We start from the raw sequence: 21,977 nt of genomic DNA, 5'->3' as shown, positions 1-21,977 counted from the left end.
ACATACATATATTATTTCTATGTTTTTTAATAGATGATTTGAATTTATAATGAGCAGATTTCATAAGAAAACAATAAATATACAAACGCATTAATTCGTCATTAATTTACATTAATTTATTTAATTTATTTACGAACAGTAGTAGAACTATGGGATCAGGAACGATAAACATCGTGTAATGTCCGCTTTTATTAAATTCTGCTCAAGCTATAAGAAAGTTGAAAGAGTGGATCGACGCAACGAGGGTTTTAATGAATTTCAATGAGCTTCCACGACCCTTCGTTTGCATAGGGGCTTAGTCAAACGTTAGATGTAAACGACGGGATTTGAGATTGTTTCAATCTCTGTGTACTGACTCTGGCCGTACTGTAACGGGGTGCATTTCAGAGTAGTCATCCTTTATTCTTCATGTCGAAAGAGCAACACAACGTCATTCGCGCACGCCGCGTGTCTTTTTAGTTTCGCCGCGAGGGTTCTATTCAATACGCACGACTTTACACGTACTCTCGTTTTAAAATCTTCTTTGAAGAAGTTGTGAAAATCAAACAATGATCGTGTATATTTTCTCGATACTTACGACAATAAATATTTATATTGTTATTGATATCCTTGTACTAAGTATCTGTTTGAAAGTAAATATATTCTCTTAGTATACTGATATAGTAGTATACTGAAAAGAAATATTCGTAGAGATTCAATTTTACATCGTGATTTAGAGTTGGAATTTTTAAACTTCGATTTGCATTCAATTATTTTTATTACGTTTGTACGTGTCAATGATTTGAAATCGCGTTAATTCTTTTCCGCAAATTAGCAATAACGTATTATTAAATATAGGTTCTTCAAGAAATAACAACAAATTCCAAATATATCCGAAAATCCATATATATAAAAGTATACTAAGAAAATTCGGCTGGAAAAATCTGGGATATCTTGTATATTAAAAGAATCTCATCGACGCGTAAGCAATGATATAACGTAAAGAAGTGTTAGTAAGACTAACATGTGGAGGAAGCGATTCATTGAGAAAATAACATATTGCGTTGTTCCTTCTTTTAATTTGCATACAATCATGTTCGCATTAATTAGTCACAAAACCCAAATGTTTAATATTCATTTGGATTTCGTGTTACCTAACGTTTTAAGAGGCAATTAAGATCACCGATTTCTCAGACAGCACACTTTTCGCTTTCGGTTAAGTCTTCCCTTTTTTTATGCCACTTAGATCCACGGAGGTCATTGTAATTTTCTTGCACACGTACAGCAATCACTGTCATTACTATATGTATGTATACATCCTGTTTGAATACTTATCCCTTCCTCGGAGCTATTCCTTCGTACAACATCGAAAACTCTGCTCGAAAAAATAGTACCAATCGAAGAAACAATGGAGAAGCGAATAAGAGAGATTGCTCTTTTCGTTTTTTTGACGGTGTTTGCATGGGAAAGTTATATATCGTGCATAGAGATTTCTTCGCAGATTGTATTTGATTCTCAAGAAAATGAACGAGATCCGAACGATTTCTACTCGAAAGATTCTCTTAATTTAAACCAAGTTAACGATCGATTAGCAACGACTCGACGGATTCCTAAATCTTTTATCTTCGCGATAAACAGTGAGAATGCATTTAGAATGTCGAATAAAAAAAAGAGTCATTTTATACAAGTAAGTAATTCTACCGTTTTATATCCGAAGAACTGTTTGTAATGTGTTAAACAAAAAGATGAAGATCGAAATGAAATATTTCCAGGACGATCCAACGAGGCAGCCAGCTGTTATTAATAATATTCAAATTATTGTGAATGAAAATGGAACAAAGTCCGGCATAGACGTATGCAAAAATGGGATTTGTAACATCTCAGTCTCGTCAAGACTCAATAACGAAGGTAACATTGTAACTGACGTTCATCTTATCGTAATAACAAAATTAGAGGCTGATTTTAAGACGAATGATATTCCAATTGTGGACGGAGTTCGTGGTGTAGCAAATACGTATGATCTTGGTCTTCGTCATCTAAATCGGTCACGTCCATCGACATACTTATACAATACTCCACAGGTAACGCTAATTATATTAATGAATAAGTAATCTTTAATTCCAGTCTCCCTTTTAAATATCGCTATTCTAAGCTCTAATCTGTTATTAATTTCCACGTGAAACTTAATAGAGATTTATAAAATAATTTATATTTTGAAACGGTTAACGAAACTAATCATAGGTAACGTTTGTAGTATTATGTACTGCATACTACGGTAATTTATGTCCAAATAGATGTGCAGTGACTTACGAAAGTATTTGAACACTTTTCACAAATACGACTTTTATCGCAAACAAACACGTTACGAAAAATTGATATGCACTGTGTGTATACTTGCCTCGAACGTAGCGCTAGAACTGGTCCTTCTAAATACACGAGGCTTACTATTAATAATATGACGAAGAGTCGACTGTCCAAATAATTTTGTAATCCTTAGAAGTGTACGTTTGCGATAAGTATCTTAGAACTTTAACGAACTTTATGTAAAATCTTTTATAACATACGTAATGTATTAAGGAAAAGATTCTATAAATGCTCTTGTATTTCTCGGAACCTTTTACTTTAAGTTACGGAACATCCACGACTCAGTGATATCGATAAAACATTCACGTACGAACAATATCTATCTACGAATGTATACATTATAATGTCAGAGTGCCTTTTAACACTTTGTTCGTAGTCTCATCTCCTGCGCAATTTTGCAAGGTAAATATGTAAATGGAAAGTGCGTCAACGCTGACAAAAATAAAAAACGTCGCCTCGTGTCTGCCGTCGGCAACTCTTAAAAAACATAAGACGTCGATTCACGTCTCCCGATATTAACGAGTTAATATAAAATCTTTACGTTAAACCGTTAAAGTTTCATACGATGAAACATTTTCATTAAATTTTTATTTTGCAAAATTTCGAGACATAGACAATAATACGTTCTAAGCATCGATATAGAGATATATAAATAATAAAATGTTTTAGATCCAAAGTCGTTACCAAGGCGGTGAACCTTGGTACCAAGGCCGAAGGAGTTTTCAAAGACCTCGAATTAAACCTGTTGTTGACGACAAAATAGAACCGCCTCTTAGCAAAACTCAATGGAACAAGGAATAAAAATCAAGAAATTATTAATGTACGACGTTTCTCTTGCGAACAATATCGTCGTGTTTAATAAAATACAAATAACGACTTTATATTTACTTGATTGCTTTACAAAGAGATTTCAAACGAAACAAGAAATATTCACAACTGTTTCTACAGGCATTTAAATATAGATATTGTCCCATTCGCAGCTATTAGAACACCTATAGAAATCAAGGTAAGCAAAACAAATCATTAGGAACTTGCTGAAAATCGAGGATTATTACTTCGTTCAGAACTTCATCGGTAAACTATGGATTTTTATGCGTTTACGCATTACTTGCATTCATAAAAATATTATATAATTTGCATAAAAATCCATGGTCTACTCGGTTATAAGCAATAGATCGAAGCTTTTCCCTTATCTATATTTTCCTCTCTTTCCACCATTGATCGATCTTGGCATTTATACTATTAGATATTCCGTTACATTTTCTGTTTCTCTGTTTCACGCATTTACAAATCTTATTTATTATTATTATTATAAATTTTGCTTTTACGAATAATTCCATCAGATTCTAATTTTCAGCAGCATTTTTCTTTCAATGTCCTTTGATTCAATTGAATTGATTTAAAATTTTCCCAGCGAGATTCGAATCAAAAGGTGGTCTGCGTCAATATATGGAATTATCAATTCATTATTTTCTTACAAGTCTCGTAAATAACTTCCACAAATTTTCACACATAATTCTGACTCATTAATCCGATCCTTAATGATCCTGGTCAATTATGAAGTTTTCTATGATATTAAGAACTCCTAATACTTGTAAACGGTGGAATTTATACATAGAGAGTAAAGTTATACCACTTTAAACGAGTGAAAAGAATGCTATTCTATTCTATATATCCATAACAGAATATTCCAGTCGAGGGTCTAGTAGGGAAATTAAGTTTTTCAGAACTTTAGAATGGAGTATCTGAGCGTACTAGGTAATCTATGAACTTAATCACAGATTTAATTACTTAACTATTCGTGGACAATTGAACGTCAAATAGTTTTATGCGCCTTATACTCTGGGTGTTTACTTGAGTACAATGAGTATTTTTACGCCAACCAGTTATGTATATTTGGTAAGTAAACGATTAAAAATATTATCTATAATCCTGAGTTACAAAGAATGTTGGGTTTAAAAGAGTAAAAGAAAACAATTGTGTTTTATCGCGGTATTAACGCGTTCCATTGAAGATCAATGATAATGTAAATCCAACCGAGGACGTACATTTTACTCTTGGACTGTTCGGTAAGTAATTTTTCCATTATCATTTACACCTGTTGTCGAAGATTTGCGAGAGATTGTTTTTCCATCCGGACCAACCAAGGTGTGAGAGCTAGAACTGGAAAACACTCCGTAATTATTGCTAGACGGTGGAGGGAGTTCATCGGCGAATCTAGATTCTATTCCCGGTGCAACCTGAAAGATTAAGAATAAATTTTTCTCTTCCTGCTCTTATTTCCTGTAAGTATCGTATTATTTGTGAACCTAGGTTCTATAAACCTATTTACGTTTAGACCAAGCGAACGAACGCCCGTTCTTCCCTCATTTCAGTAAAATTAAAGCGAAAATAGCGTTTTTTCTTCATTTGGTGTTTCTTCGCTCGTATTCATCGTGAAGAAGCTCTTTTGGCGTAAGTGATTTTACGCAAGCTCGAACGTATGCTCTAATTCCTGCTCTACGTTCTTGCTCGTTTGATCTAAACGCGTTCTAAGAAGTACTAGTAAATTGAGAAGGTAATATACGTGTAAACTCTTGAAACTTACTGGATTAATTGCACCAGCTTGATAACCGCCATCTGGTCCCAAATGAATGCCAGAAACAGCGGTATGTGTTCCAGGGATGCCATTAGCTCCGTCAGTGGCTATGCGATTAGTTGCTTCAAAGATCCTATAAGCATGTATAAAATTTATGTAGTTGCTTCTATAATGTTATTTCCATTAATACCAACTTCATTTATTGGAACAAAATTTTAGTCAGATTAACGGAGTTTTTGTCGATTGAAAACACTTGTGCGAATGTGCATTGCTATTGTGCGAATAAAGAATCGTAAGTACTGGGAAAGTAAACTTTTATTAAAAAAATATGTACTGATCAAACATGTGTATGTTTGAGTTTATGTGTCATAACATAAGATATTATCCACCACGAGCTTTAATATCTGGCTCAGGTAAAGTCAAGTAGTTTCTATGGCTTAAACTAAAACGAAAATCGAGAATAATAAAATCGCATTGCTTACAAATTATTCTACATGTGAAAATAAGTTGAAAATGTAGAATGAAAGTCCTGAATATTTATATATTTTTGTTTAATTGGGAAGTAGCGCAGTGGCATTACGATAACAGCCCATTAAGTTCAGAAATTTCAAAAAAATTTTCCATGAAATGATTTTTTAACGATAGTGATCGTAATCGTCGATTAAAACCTCACCAACCATATTAAACTTACGATTGTTGTTGTTTTTGGATTTCAGCTTGCAATTGTCTGAAATTTTCCTCCATTTGTTTCTGAAAATCAGGAAACGCAAATCCAGTGTCGAAGTATGGTGCGCCTGTAAACGATAAAGTAATAAGTACATATTAACGATACGTGAAGGATAGTTAGAGAGAAAAAACAAATTGATAGCTCTTTAATGTTCATGCAGCGGTACGTTAACACGTTATACGTTATAATATATCGAGTGTATAGAAAAATTTGTGAAGAATATAATAATGTATCGTATTATACTACCTTCCTCCCACGCAGCTACTATGATTAGATACTCCTGACACATTCATCTTCAAAAATACAACATGTAACAAGGAATTTAAAGCGAGGAAAGATAGTATAAGATCGCAATATATTTAGTAAAAGATAAAAAAGTAAATAAAAAGAAAAAATGCTAACTTTTTTCTTTAATTGTTCACAGTTATAAATTTTTCGTCAAAAGTTATATCCCGTTCTATGTTTCTTCGCAATCTTCTATGTATAATTGCACAGAATCGCAAAATGTTTCGATGCAAATACCTTCAGCAACCGTTGAAACTATTTTATAATACTATAGCAAAATTATAATCCTATAATTATCCTGTTTCAACGATTACACGTATTGCCTGCGAAATATCCAGCTTTACCATTCACTACACTCGACATTACGAATTTATCATGGTTATTAAAGATTTTTCTAAACGCAAATTAGCACAGTGCATGCATCCACCCGATAATCTTCAAGCTGGTAATCTTGAGTTCGACTTTGCCCATTTTATTAATTATTACCTCCTCCATAGCTACCATATCCCCCTGCGTTAAGCATGTTCGGTACGTTGCCAGCGTTCGGTTCGACGACCAAAGGTGTGTTGACCGTGTTCAGGTTGTCAGGGTATCCTCCTTGATAACCTAACGGTGATGCGTTTAAATTTGTGCTATCAGCAGAAGCTCCAGCCGATGCACTAGCAGAAGCGAAAGATGTCGCAGATCCAGCTCCGCCATTAGGTGCAGTCCATGCATTATTATTACCAGTATCGGGTGTAAAGTAAGGGTTGTAAGGGTTGTAAGGATTGTAAGGTACCGAAAAGTCGGGAGTGAACGAAGGCATGAAGAACGGAGGGAACTGGAAAGTTGGGAATTCAGGATACATGAAAGTTCCTGTATTTGTCCCTTCGTTTGGAACTGGATTTGTTGCCTGGTTCGATTCAGGCTTTTTATTAGGCACTTGAACTTCATCATCCGGATTAAAACGTGATCCTATCACAGGGGTGGCGGTTGTCGATGTTGGATTAGTTACTTTTCCAGAATCGGATGGTTGTTTTGTCGTAGGTGCGGTTGTGGTCTCGGATTTTGGTTTCAGCGTCGTAGATTTGCCAGCTGGACTAGACGACATGGGCTTCGGCTTAGGATCCGTGGATTCGCTATTTGGACTAGAAGTTGGAGTCTGTGATTTAGGTGTGGTAGTCTTAGGAGTCGGAGAAGAAGTCACCGCTTCAGGTTTAGGCGTGGATTCGCTATTTGGACTAGAAGTTGGAGTCTCTGATTTAGGTGTGGTAGTCTTAGGAGTCGGAGAAGAAGTCACCGCTTCAGGTTTAGGCGTGGATTCGCTATTTGGACTAGAAGTTGGAGTCTCTGATTTAGGTGTGGTAGTCTTAGGAGTCGGAGAAGAAGCCACCGCTTCAGGTTTAGGCGTGGATTCGGGATTTGGACTAGAAGTTGGGGCTTCTGAGTTAGGTGTCGTGGGTTTGGTAGTTGGACTAGAGGTTGTAGTTTCTGAATTAGTCTTAGGCGTAGTAGATTCGGCAGTTGGACTGGGAGTTGTGGTTTGTGGTTCGCGCGTTGATCTTCGATTCGGTCGAGTAGTCGGTTTGGCAGATGTTGGACTTGGTTTGGGAGTCTTACTCGTATTTGAACTTGAATCAGGTGTGCTCGTTGGACTTGGTTTCGGAGTCTCATTAGTACTTGGAGTTAAATCAGGCGTGGAATTTGTAGGATCTGAATTGGACGCTGTAGGATCTGAATTGGGCGTTGTGGGATCTGAATTGGGCGTTGTGGGATCTGAATGGGGCGTTGTGGGATCTGAATTGGGCGTTGTGGGATCTGAATTGGGCGTTGTGGGATCTGAATTGGGCGTTGTGGGATCTGAATTGGGCGTTGTGGGATCTGAATTGGGCGTTGTGGGATCTGAATTGGGCGTTGTGGGATCTGAATTGGGCGTTGTAGAATCTGCACTAGAAGATGTAGGATCTGAATTAGACGTTGTAGAATCTGGACTAGGTGTCGTAGGATCTGAATCAGGCGTTGTAAAATCTAGGCTAGGCGTTGTAGGATCTGGCTTTTTTGTGGAAATGCTTTGAGAATTTATGTTGGGCAGAGTCGCACTGGTAGGATTCAAAGTAGACGTAGGTATAGTTGTACTTTTGGTAGTACTGCTGGATTCTCGTCTCATCCTCGATAGTCCATTGAAATCCATCTCGCGTGGTCTATCTTCGTGCAATCCATCTTCGTCGATGAAAAGAAAGAAAATACCATTTTTTTCGTTTTTTTAATTGTTTTTACACAAACGGGTCACTGTGTCTTTGCGATCAACATTTCACACATTTCACTGTTACTACCAGCATGCTTTTGTGATAAGTTTCAGACGCTTTTAATTGCAGGAAGTTCCTTCACCTTCTGCATGCATGTAAAGGAAAAATTCCATTGCATAAAACGTTAAATACGTGTGTTAACTTTCACATCTTTTGTTCTTTTTTTTTTTCTCTCGAAAGACCTTAATCATTCAAATCGCATAATCTTCGTTACTTTCACATAGAACATAAAACATGCAGAAAGATTATGTGACAGATAGCGCTTTGGTAAAATACGTTCGTGCACATGCCTGTTTCTTCGCGTAAGTAAGAATCCATACGTGCAATGGATACGGACAATTGTGGAATGGAAATGAAAAAGATCTAAAATAAATGACGAGTATGAAAAAATGCTATCAATTGATACGAATTACTTGTAAAATAATTCCTGTACGAATTATACTTGAATTTTCCTACGCTCTCCACTGTTGTCGTAAATCGGTCGGAGAGATACTCGTTCGAGTAAATGTATGAACTTTTAAAATTCCAGTTTCTTCATATACATTACGTCGCATTTGCGATCTTTACAATAACTCAGAGCCAGTTTTATCGACGACAATCTTTTTTCGTGGTGGAAACAATCCTGTGTTCGAGAGTCGGAAGTTCAGTCGAAAGTCGCGTCATCGAAATTTTACTTTTAATAAAATATTTATGACGCATCGTAATTTGGAAAGCGACTTTAGATAAATAGAAACCGAATGACGCGGTTCTCAAAGCCGTATCTCGAAGGAACTTTCCAATCCTAATAGTACTCGTTCGAAAGATTACAAGCAAGTTCAATGTAATTTCGTATCGCGTAAGTCGACGATCGTAAGGTCGCTGTAGCAGGAAATAAAAGCAAAGAAAATGAAACGAAAGTATCTCGATAAGGGTCAAGGTTGGAAACAAAATCAGGTCATGGTTCGCGGGTGTCACGACCAATTATCTGAACGCGATGACACACGAAGATGTTTACATGCAAAGGAGAATGCATCTTGTTAATGATAGTTTGTTACGTTTTGTTTGGCTCGTTTTGGTTGTGTTGCCGTTAATTTTTGAATTCAGATTAAATTGTAGTGTTGTCTGTTATTTAATGCGATTGGCAATTAAACTGCACGTTTCGGCTAACCTGCTACGCGCAGGAGTACTGGCACGGGAGAGGATTAAAGTCGGTGAAAATAAATGTTCGCTTAATCCTATCATATTATTAGACAGATATTCTTAATAACAAATGTTTATTCTAATTCTAATTGGATATTGACAGAATTGTCGTTGAGATTTCGAATACTCGAAGTTACAATCGTTCGCAATACGTTTTCACTCTTATTAATTACAAGATTTTAATTTGATTGATTTTCAATAATTTACAAATTGACAAATACAAACACGTCGATTAACAAGACTAACAAGAACTGGGAACTAATGAATCAAAGAACTAAAAGCTAAAGAACTAAAGGACTAAAGAACTTAAGAACTGAGAGCAAAAACTAAGAGCTAAAGGTACCAAGTGCTGAAAAGCTACTAAGGAACTAAAGAATTAAAAGGCAAAGGAACTGAGAAATTAAGAGCTAAAGGAATTGAGAATTAATCGCTATGAACAAAAAAATTACTTGCCAAGAAATGGGGAACTGAACCGTCAAGAACCAAGGAATTAATCACCAAGAACCGAGGAACTAATCACACAAAACTGAGGAATTAACTACTCTGAACTAAGGAATTATTTCTCTCTCTTCTATATCGCTACGCTTATTTATATTTAGGTCTACCGTGGAGAGATCGTCATGTGACGGGTTATTCCGTGGGGGTTTGTGAGGCTCGAATTTGGTTTCTATACAAATTGTTAAAATTTATTTAAATTTCAAATTGGAACGCTCACTCGCGCTATTGGTAGTTTTAGTCTACGTTACGACGCGTGAGCAGCGCGGGACGTGATAAGTTAACGTTACGCGGGTACACACATAAGAATATCGATTATCGATATTATCGCGGTTGGAAAATCTTCCGCTTACGGTATTTCTCGGTACATGCACGTCCGAGCATTCGCCGGTATTTCGCGCTGGTTAAGCAGTATAGATAAACTAATGCTCCTTTCTTTGTATTTTTTTGCAGATTAAGCGGTAATCGACTATTGAAAATATACTTAATATCATAACGCATGTTTTCAAAATATAGATTATAGTTTCACAATGTGACAACACTACTTCTTATATGTTATATATACTTACTTTAAAGAAACTTCCTTTTCTGCTGACATATTTCTGATTTTCGCTACTATCACACACGAGTGCATCGCTTTCTAACGAAGGTGGGTCCTTAAACTGTTAACTAAATTTAACGAGGAATACGGTAACATAAGGAATTTATTAATACACACGTATACCGGTGTCTTGATATTCGGATTAAAAAATCATATTTAACGTGAGAAATAAGATTACTTGTATAATTTTATTCTCAAATTTATTAATCTTCTCTCGGAAAAATAGTTTCTTTAAAAAGGTATGTTAGAGGCGTAAAAGGATCGATAAGAATATGATAAAGGAATAATTATATAATTGACGGAAAATACTTGCTATTATTAATGAACGAAACAGCGTGTAAAATACTTTGTTGAAAACCAAACTGACGCGTCAGTTTCTTTCGAGTTCAGTTTCAAGTGTGAGAATTCGGAGTTTTTTCACGGAAGACCGTTCTCCTCGTAAATAACGACCCAAACCTGTTTCTAGAAATCGGATAACGTCGATATCTCCGCGAACGGTCTTATGTGTTCACGTATATATTCGAGTACAAAAATTTGTTCGTTATCAACACGAATGCTTAGCTGCCGAAAGTTTGTTAATATTTTACGATTACGTCATATTCCGTGAATTTCGCAATTTTCCTGAAATCCCGGTATTTTATTACCATGTCGATTTAAATACACGCGAAATGTTATGTAACGCACAGCTGGAAAAAATGTTTAACTTGAGGGAACAATTTCCTTAGAAATATCGTTGCTTAACTAAAACGATGACTCCGATACGATCTAGCAGTGTCTCTAATAAATGCTTTTTGTCCATAAAGTACGACAAACGAATCAAACGGTATAATTACGAACAATAGCGAGAACAAAGTAGTGTTAGAGCGTGTCACGATTATATTTAAATCGCTTCGTCTGCTTCGTCAGAGTCGCTTCTTAATTATCAAAATTGTTAGGTGTGCGAGTGTGCTTAGCGGCTTACGTCAAACAAAGTGCAACATTCGCTAAATAGCAACTAGTCTATCCATTCGTGTATTAGTAAAGGACAATTTATTTCTGTGTACATACATACAATACGTGCGTGCATATGTTTATTCAATGACTACTCACTTCTAAGCACTCTGAAGAGAGGGGATCGTAACTCCGCGAATGATCCCGCAACGCTGACAAACAATAGCAATGTCAAGATCCTCGTATCCATTTTACCCGGAAGTAAGAAAACAAGGTTGGAGAAACAAATTGATATGTTTTTAACACTACCGAACGCGAAAATTTAATCGATCCAGACGTTGTCGCAGCTTATGAGGGAATGACTGAGTGAACCGGCGTCTCGGCCATCTTATATAGGATTCGCTCGGATCTCTTCCTTACCTTGGCTCGTTTCGATGTCCGTGCGGCGCGGCGTGCGAAAAATTATACGACTGGCTGAAATTGTGGAAAATTAATAACACACGGAAGTTCGTGCGTCGACTCATTCCCACGATGTATTCGTATAAAATGGAGGAAAATTTTGAACCGAATATTATTATTCAACCGTGTAATCCAAATGTTATTATCGAAAAGATTCCGCGACGAATAATCGACAGCTTGTTTCTTCTTGCTAGAGATAATCTTTCATTCGTACTATGTTCATCTTTTATCTTTTCAAATTAAATTCCATATCGATAATTCATTCATACCGAAGACAATTCGTTGTATTGAAGTAAAGTGTAAGGAGAAAATAACAAATAAAAATATTATTATTATTAACGAATAAAAAATTATATATGCCGAAGATATTAGAACTTTTTTTAAGACATTCCACTTGTTTTCATAGTTGATGAAACGTTTAAATAATTTTTTTCTAAGATACGTTTATATAACGTTAACTTAAGCAAATTATTTCGCTAATAATTTTAAACCTATTTTTTGCAATTGAAATTAATTTTCGTGGCAATCGATCAACTATCGTTTAATATTAATATTTATGTACGTTAGAATTGGTCAACGGTATTTAAAATCAATAACGTTCCTATTTACACTACTTTCTTATTGTATTAAGAACATTTGGAATTACGTTTAAACAAGATTAACCAACTACGAGACGTGAACGCAATATTTGCTTTATTCACAAATAATGGTCGTGACGATTTAACGATAAAATGATTCTTAGGAAATAAAAAATGATATCCTAAAATATAAGTTTCTCATATTTTATAGAAGAAAATCTAAACCGAACTAAATTTTTTACTTTTTTTACTTTTATAATTCTTTTATACTTTTCACATCTTTGTTCGTAAGGCTTCAAATTATAGTATAAGACATTAAAAGAATTAAACGCATAAATCTCTCGATTTATTAATCGGAATAAACCGTTAACGTGATTTAAGTTACGAATTAGTCTTCGATTCGTTTTCGACAATGAAAAACTACGACTTACAACGTGCATAAATAATAATCGATACATCGAATCGTAATCGTTCTTACATCCTGTTCTACGCGATCTAACAATCGATCAAAGATAACCGAGATTACGTCTACCATTTTTTCGTAAGGGAAGAAAATTGCTCATAAAACTGAATAAACAAATATACCAATTAAATGCAATCGATAATCTTGTGGTTTATCGATTATTAGATAGCATGTAACAAATTGATACCTTCCGTACAACTTTCGTAGAAACAATCGTTAGCGAGATGCGGTCCATTTGCGAGAAGAAAAATATTATGAAGGATTGTGTCGCAAATCGCTACTAGGATTTTATGATTCAAAAGGAATTATTATCTTAGTCACTGTAAAAAATAGTATATTCGATCGGACCTGATAATCGATAAAAACATACCGAAGGAAGTATGACCTCATCTTAAAACTGTTCGAGAAAGAGTGAAAATACTTCGAGAAACTATTTCATACAACGTTCAATCAATAATAAAAATGAATAAGTATTTATTCAGATGCGATTGCAAGTGTGACAATTGAGATTAATCGGTTTGTGATACACGAGGTATCGATAAAGAACTTCTTCGTTCTTTTTATATGAAAAATTTCATGAATTAAAAACGGGAACAACTTGATTTAGTATTACAATTTTTTTATCGTTATTTAATTCTGTCGTACATATATAATGTTTGTTAGATATAATTTTTCACAGTACGACGACATAATAATGATTGGAGCTTTAATCGTATGTAATTCGTATTTTAAAATATAGATTTTTATGGGTTGAGATTTTCGAAAAGAATCTCGATTTGACGAATTAAAAATATTTGCATATCAATTTTAAAATATTTTTCGTATCAACGCAGAAGTTTCATACAATATACGTATCACGGACATTTAAATTCCTAGTTTCTTTCTTCATAAAAGAATTTTAACAATAACTTGAAAATTAAATGCCGCGCAAAAGTAAAGGATTTTACAAACGAATACCTGATAATTATTAAATATATCATTTCTGTATAATAACTTACGAACATTTCGTAAATTTCTGCGTACAAATAAGAAAGAAACAGGTTTCGTAAAATAAACGAAAGTAGATGATGTATTTTTATAAAAAAAACATATAAGAAAGAAAAGAAAGTATTTATTTAAGATCGACTAATTTTAAATCGCATGTTTATGTATAAAAATTTACATATAGCCGCGTAATTACGTTTTATGCATTAATTACTTATACATATTTAATTCTTTAATAAGAAATAAGTAGTATCTTCCTTATATTTATTTAAAAACTTATACGTATGTATGTATAAGACATATCATTCAAAATAAGATTAATGTAGGACTATGCTATGCTAATGGATCTACATATTAAATATTCCAATTATATTCGAATGCTACACAAGGTCGTGTCCTAGACAGAATCTGTAATGAAATGCATAATCATTATATATATGTATAGTAAGACACGTGGTTATAGGCATAAATAATAATTAATACCGTAATAAATAATATAACGATTAATTAACATATTAATACATATATTAATCAAGCGATATACTAATAATCGAGCAATACAACGACACAGTAATAGATAAGGTACTCGTTATTACGTACTTCGAGGTATCGCCATCTATGTAATTGAGCGTTTTACATTCGTTAGACTTACATTTATTAAATTTCCCATAAAATTCACATTGTCTGCTACACAGTGATATCAAATAGGATATAGGCTGTTTACGTAAATTCTTGAACATTTTATTGCTAGATAAATTTCTTGGCTCTGTACGATTGTACAGAGTGACGCCGCCGGGGAATACCCAATCGCGAAAGTTGATTACCTTCTGCGCATTAATCTAGAGGCGCTTTGGACAGCAGGCTCGTTCCCTTTTACAGAGGCGTCTATTGTGCTCGAAGGCAAGGTACTCATCTGCCTCTGGAGTTCAATGTCAAGACAGTCGAGACACGTATAACCTGCTTCTGGCCCCTGCTTGATGAATCACGCGTAACGTCCGTCTATTTGCTTATTGTTTCACGCCGCTTATACAACAACGATTACGATCCGTTGCGACCGATAACGCATACGCGGTACGTTCTTTTGTCTCTGATCCAATGTATCGCCTCGAAGGGGCTGCTTTCTGATCGTTCATATCGTTCCACTGTTACAATCACAAATACTCCGTAATTTTATAAAATTGCTAAAAGCCATTGGAAGTTTTGGTCGTATGCTTTGGTCGCTGTTGACACGCTTAGTATGCTTTATTTGCGTTTGCAGACTCTCCGTTTAAGATGGAACTTCTTTCTAGCGAAATATTACTTTCATATCGAATTGGTAATGCCCATGACCATATTATTTTAGTCATTGATCTCTAAGTACATATATAAATCCAAGCTGTGACGTTTTATACCAGAACGTGCACAAATATTATATACTTATTCTTATTTTTAATTGCTTTTTTATTATAAAAGAGATTTAATTATTTTTAGTAATAAAGAAAAACTTCGATGAAGTGTTCGGTAAAGTATATCTCCTTCGTAATGTATAATTGACTTTTTAATTTTAGATCTCGTAAGGTATAATGTTTTGCATTTCGCACCACGACGACCACGACGTTACACAGTGCAACAGTATCGTAAATATGCTTATAATTTTTAATTACAATAGGGATTCCAGATTAGGTTAAGCGATAGATTAGATAGTTTTAGATCCTTATTGATTATAGCATTAGTTCTTTCTAACATATCGAAATATGTAGCTAAACGCATTTAGTGATAATTGGATAATTTGTTCCAAGAACCGAAGTAAGCGTAAAGCTTGATTCAAGTAGAGAAACTCGAGTGAAAAATGAGGCATATAAAATACTTTGTTTTGTTTTTATACGTTGTATTCTTGTCCGAATTAATTAATTTTTTCGCTATGCTTGACTCGTGATTTTACCGTTCGCTGTAGCATCTTTGCCTATTGTATCATTCTGATTTTATTCGTAAGGATATTCGTTGAATCGTTCGTTGTATCATACTCTACCGTATTTTGCGATACATATAGTCTTTATAAATATGTTAATTGGACGAAACAAGATAAAAGCGGAAAATGGGACTGCATTCTTTCCGTTGAGGCTTATCGTTATACTATCTGAAAACTTTCACGACGCCGCGGTGGCTCAAGTTAATAGAATTTACCCCTGGAAAATGGCCTACATCGTTGTGGATAAGATCCGCTGGAAATTCTCGTTAGCTCAGATGGTTAATGGTTTTACGTTATTCGGCTTAAACTACGTAAATGCAGCATTGACAAACAAAGATCTTCGGTAAGAGTTTGGTTTTCGCGAGTGCAGTTACCATATCGACGAACAATCATGTTAAAATTAGTTACTTTAGTGCTGACGATAATGATGTTGCGATATGAAAATGCCAAAGGTAAAATTTATCAATATTTAATAAGCGATCCAAAATAGATATTGTTACAATGTACAGCTTGTTGTTGATTGTTTTTCTTGTTAACTATACGACTCTATCGTAAAACGTCAGTTTGTAGGAAATTCCATGAAAAAAAATATGCGCAATTAAAAATGCATTTCAAACATAAAATTGTTGCTACGTTATAATTCACATTAGTCGTATCTTAGTTTAAATGACTTTAGAACCTTCTATTAGAACCTTCTTAATGCATTCTATGCGTTTAGTTATTATTATTATTATGTAATTATTATTATCTAAGAATGTATACGGCGCAATCACGGATAACGATGAACAACATATGCACCTACAGAACGGACAATGTGAATCATTCGTACACTCGACTAAAACCGAGAAATACGTTTTCATCATTTAATTATTAGATGTGTTATCGATTATCTTATGATTTACCGTATATTTCTACGATTTCTATGATGTGTTCGACCATTCAATGGTTCGTGAATATACCATGACGAACACGTTATTCCTAATAATAATCAGCGCATCGTTGTTGAAAGATCTTAGAGTTAGCTTGATTTAAAAGATTCTTGTTTGACCAATAAACCAAAATTTCGACGTAATCCCTATGGGAAAATGATATTTGAATCGCATTGTAATATAATTAATTTTCCAAACACGGTAAACACGTTTCCATTTTACTCGACGCAACTTCCGAACAAGGACCAAAGCCAGGAGGGTGCCGAAAGTGCGGAGCAGGAAAAGGCGAAGTCGATAGACAGTGATATCGTGGACGAGAAAGCAGGAGACATTGTAGAAAATACGAAAAAAGAGCAGACGGAAGGCGAGTCGACGACAACAAAAGACGACAGTCCGAACACGGTTACGCCCTCGACGTACATCGATGAAGAGACCGTACGATGAGACGAAGGTGAATGAAAAGAAAACGTTAACGTCGTCGAAAATCGATCGAATGAAAAGGAGTTGCAAAAACCACGAACGAGAACAATAGAATCGTAGGGCCGGCTGAAAAACCCGAAAACTGGAAAATTCGAACGCAGTAGCGAACGAATTCGGTAAACCCCAAATCGATCAACCGGTGGAGGAGAGTCAGAAGCTCGGGAAATCCGAAAACGTCACCAATGAAAACATAGTGCAAACGATTGAGCAAGCTAACGAGAAAAAGTGATATTAAGATTCATGATAATTCTTAATTATCTGAGCGTCGTCCGTAAATAAAATTTTCGATCAATAACAATGGAACGTTCCGAATGCAAAACGACGAGGACGGTAATTTGCAATTAAGACGCGGAAGAATTTTATACGATTAATTTTTACATCAACTATATTCTAAGCAAATTTGAATAAATGCGAAAGAACGCGTTAAGAGGATTCTACTTTCTTTTTCCATTAAGCGTTTGAAGTCTCGATAAGATTATATTGATAGTAAAAATATGCACAATATTTACGTAGACAACGAGTACATAGACTTCTTCGATAATGTTTTACATTTTTAGATCGCGGTTTTTTAAAACGTTTCAAATATACGACGAAACATCGTAAATATATTTGGTTGGTGGATAATAATTTCTACACTCAGAAGCAAATGAAGTTTTCATATCAAGCGCGCGATTATGTATGTATTTCGCGAGTCGTAGTATTTCGAAAATTACATTGTTCCAAATTAACGATTATTTCTCGATAATCCCGTTTCTTTACGTGCGTACGAGTCATTGCGTGATTGTAACTCTATTCGTCGAAGAGTATTACGTGGGCGGACGCACGATGAATACCAACAAGGATTTTAAGGTCGCTCATACTTATTGAAAAAGGGCGGAGAACAATCGCACGCAAGTCAGAACGTTTTCAGAGATGGCCAGGAGCATCTTTTACGTTGTGCCGTTGTGTTTTGTGTTGTTAGTGGCGTGGGCAGGTAAAAATACTTTCTCAGCCTAAAAATATGTATCGTGTGGTGCGTTCTTATCTTTAAACATTTTCATTTACTTTTCATTCGTGTGTGCGCGATTCACTGTTTTTATGCAAATAGTTATTATCCCGCTATTATTTAAAAACTTAGATCATTAGTTTGATTAATGTTGCAAGGAAACCGAAGGCTGGTAACATGTACTGAATTTAAAGTATTCTTATAGAATATAAAACACATCTAATATATTTTTTTTTGTATTGAAAATCGACTAGAAAATGAAATATCGAGAGTAAAAAAAGCTAAGCCATATTTTTCTGAATTTTAATTCTTAGTGTTAATTTTTTATTTCATCAACCTTTATTAACTTATTCCAATGATTTATATCGATCGCTTAAAGGTGAGAGGATTCTTCCTTTTTTTTTTTTAATGGAATAAAATCAATTGTTGTACTAAATGTTTTGTGCTCGCATTAGTCTGCTGCTTGCGACGTTTCGTATAAGACGGGAGCCAACCACGTTAAATTATAAAAACGTAGCTATGGAAGATTTTCTTCCTTTAAACGTGTCATGGAGGGACGTGTCTCATTCCATAGATGATCGTGTCCTTCTCACAGAGGAAGACGAACGACGATGGAACACACCACCGGAGCTCATACCGGAGCAACTCATCAAGACATCCGATGTAAAAAGCGGACGATCGTTGTCTATTCCAATCACGACGAATATCAACGTAAACGCGGGAAACAATGCACATTCTTTGGGTTTTCAACTAGTCCCTGAAGGCGTTAGCTACTCTGAAAGCAACAGCTTCGATCATCCATTGTCGGCGGCCAGTGGGTACGTTCTCGCGATCAGTCACGTATCAGAGATAGTCTCTAAAACTAAACAACGCGGCAAACGATTTGTGTTAAAATATTAAATAACTGTCGAACTGTTCTGTAACACGTAACGATGAATTGATTAACTATCCACAAATCCAACGTTGCACATTATTGGAAACCCTAAATGAAGTAATTTATACAGGGCGGTTGGTAACTGGTGGTACAAGCGGAAAGAGGGTGATTCTACGCGAAAAATGAAGTCGAAACTATAGAATAAAAATTTTTCGTTCGAGGCTTTGTTTTCGAGAAAATCGACTTTGAATTTTCGCTCGGTACGCGTGCACTTTATCGCGTCTCGTTATAACGGATCTAGATCGTTGTTTCGATTGACGTTATTTTTAAAATTTTTAAAATTTTAAAATTTTTAAATTTTAAATTTTTAAATTTTTAAATTTTTAAATTTTTAAATTTTTAAATTTTTAAATTTTTAAATTTTTAAATTTTTAAATTTTTAAATTTAAAATTTTAAATTTTTAAATTTTTAAATTTTTAAATTTAAAATTTTAAATTTTTAAATTTTTAAATTTAAAATTTAAAATTTTTAAATTTTTAAATTTAAAATTTTAAATTTTTAAATTTTTAAATTTAAATTTTTAAATTTAAAATTTTTAGATTTTTAAATTTTTATTCTATATTTTTGACTTCTTTTTTCGCGTAGAATCACCCCCTTTCCGTTTGTACCAGTTACCAACTACCCTGTATATCATTGTACATCTATTGTTCCGTCAAGCTAAAAAGACATTCTACAGGATGTTATTAGGATAATAACAGATACATACTCTATAGAACACATTACACAAACTATAGATAATAAAATAAGTCATTTTATAATAAAAAAAATAAATAATTTCTTCAAATCTTGTACAATATAGCTAGATTGTACAGAACGTAGATAGAGAAAAACTGTCATTGTTAAATACGAGTCGAATCATCGAACGAATTATCTAGCAATCCATTTCACAACACAATCCATAAGATAATTTTACTGTAACGATGTATATATTTGTTGCCAGGGGCGTTTCACAAAGTCAGTCGGTGTCGTTCTCCGCAGGATTGACGGGAATCGCTGGTGCTGTATCCGAAGCTGCCAGTCAATATTATCCTATATATGGTAATGTAGGGAATGTCAACAGTCAAGTGTTTGGTTTCGACAGTGCAGCTGCTACTTCGTCGGGCAGTACCCAAAACGGACATGCAACTTCTTCTGCCGCATCTTCCGTTGGTTTCGCGCATTCTTCCGCCACGTCGAGCATAGGCGCTGTTCGTCCCTCTCAAGGAACGACTATTCGCTTTCCAGGACAAAACCAAAATCGACCAATGTGGAGTAACATTCGCCCTAACAATAATAAAAACAATGGTACGAACAATATCATTTCTAATATCTGTTATCTCATATAAAAACATTACATATTAGCGATGTTAATTGACCATCGTGCCGCAGATCGCATCGATACTATTAGTCATGTACAACTACGATAATATTCATCTCTCGGCGTAATGATTACATTTAAAAGTATAATATCATACGAATTATGTAGCAATGAAATGTAATTAATAGTCTTGCGCGTCTCGCACGAAGATTTTATTTCAAACACGTACTAAGCTTCTGAGTACAAACTCGATGCTTCGATCGTGGCGTTATTAATTAATTATTAAATGCCATATTTCGTTAGTAATAAGAAAGAAATTAGCGAAGAAGGCAGATAACGATCATCGAGCAATTAACCGTGATCTATTTTTTTAGGTCACCATCCTCCGCGTATGCCGAAATTAGACATCGAAGTAAAACCACATCGTGAAAATAATCGCGGTACGATTAAGTTACACGTTTCAACGCACGAGACAAAATGGGACGATGATCAACCAAAAATTCACATACACAAGTGGCAACCTAGTTCTAGAACACACGACGACGATGAACAAACATGAACATAAATATACAATTAGGTTTCACTTCAACGATTTTATTTATCTTTTAATTGTTTTTTTTTTTTAGTCAATTGTTGCGCCATTTTACCCGCACTTTTACTCCAATAATGGGGTAAACAAACATTTAAAATAATTTTTTGATTCAGAACTGTATATATCTATACATATTTATATAATTGTAACTATATTTATATAATTGTAAAAAAGTTAAAGCTTAAAAATAGACTACATATGTATGTATAATTCCGATTTCATCATTTCTTCATCATAGACTTTTTAAATATAGAAGACTTACAAAAGTTAAAATATATGTATATCTCAATGAAATCGAAGTTCTCCGGAGAAGTTTTCCTTAGATCACAAGTACTAGCAAAGATCAAGAAGTATCTATTTCGCTTACATGTCACATTCGATAAATTTAATTCCACGCTAACGGTAAGTAGGTGAAGGAGAACGACTGATTTCCAAGGTCAAATTATGATCTTGAATTCCGTGCGACATCTCTAGAATTACCGATGATTGTTGCTAAACTTTAGGATAATAAAATCACTGTTTTAACAGCGAAGATACTTGGCAATGTTATCGAAGTATGATAACTGCAAACAGAAGTGAATTTTCAGACCATTGACTAAGATCAAGATACAATGTTAAATGGACATTAAATGGAGTTTTGTGTCTTAGGTTATGAAACACCGACTTGCCAAAGAGTCAGAGCGTTTCTTACGCCCTTTGTATAGGAATTACTACAGACGACTCGTCGGTGATGTAATCACCGACGAGGTATGGAAGAGACGTGACATTTGCGACGTTCGTGTACCGACATCTTGCTGTTTTACCGATATAATTACTCAGAACTTCTGTATCTATCGCTGCTCCGTATTTGACATCCAAAATATGCGAATGCGAGTTTTGTGTTGTCATCTCTGATATCAGTAGG

General features: G+C 34.7%; 3 protein-coding genes across 4 annotated transcripts; 2 read left to right on the top strand and 1 right to left on the bottom strand.

The window, feature by feature from the left end:
- The first annotated feature begins 1,302 nt into the window (after window positions 1-1,302).
- On the top strand, window positions 1,303-3,665 carry LOC117158447 (uncharacterized). Its single transcript, XM_033337333.2, has 3 exons — window positions 1,303-1,666; window positions 1,752-2,060; window positions 3,013-3,665. Exons 1-3 carry the CDS (start codon window positions 1,388-1,390, stop codon window positions 3,142-3,144), a joined length of 720 nt encoding a protein of 239 aa, XP_033193224.2. The 5' UTR covers window positions 1,303-1,387; the 3' UTR covers window positions 3,145-3,665.
- A 548-nt stretch (window positions 3,666-4,213) lies between these two features.
- On the bottom strand, window positions 4,214-11,801 carry LOC117158446 (uncharacterized). Its single transcript, XM_033337331.2, has 5 exons — window positions 11,583-11,801; window positions 6,420-8,132; window positions 5,613-5,715; window positions 4,931-5,054; window positions 4,214-4,583 (listed from the first exon to the last, which is right to left on the bottom strand). Exons 1-5 carry the CDS (start codon window positions 11,671-11,673, stop codon window positions 4,395-4,397), a joined length of 2,220 nt encoding a protein of 739 aa, XP_033193222.2. The 5' UTR covers window positions 11,674-11,801; the 3' UTR covers window positions 4,214-4,394.
- Window positions 11,802-18,119: 6,318 nt separating this feature from the next.
- On the top strand, window positions 18,120-21,346 carry LOC117158549 (uncharacterized). Of its 2 annotated transcripts, none has more exons than XM_033337567.2 (4): window positions 18,120-18,237; window positions 18,824-19,067; window positions 20,125-20,468; window positions 20,856-21,346. In XM_033337567.2, the coding sequence occupies exons 1-4, from the start codon at window positions 18,177-18,179 to the stop codon at window positions 21,038-21,040; spliced, it is 834 nt and encodes a 277-aa protein (XP_033193458.2). In that variant the 5' UTR covers window positions 18,120-18,176; the 3' UTR covers window positions 21,041-21,346. The 2 variants fall into 2 exon arrangements, with proteins under 2 accessions (XP_033193458.2, XP_033193459.2); XM_033337568.2 differs by having other exon boundaries at window positions 18,126-18,237; window positions 18,845-19,067.
- The last annotated feature ends 631 nt before the right edge of the window (window positions 21,347-21,977 follow it).

Source organism: Bombus vancouverensis, chromosome 5, assembly GCF_051014615.1.
Source record: "Bombus vancouverensis nearcticus chromosome 5, iyBomVanc1_principal, whole genome shotgun sequence".
In the NCBI taxonomy this organism is placed as follows: domain Eukaryota; kingdom Metazoa; phylum Arthropoda; class Insecta; order Hymenoptera; family Apidae; genus Bombus; species Bombus vancouverensis.
The sequence above is the reverse complement of the archived record's forward strand: the minus strand, read 5'-3'. Positions and strand labels throughout refer to the sequence as shown.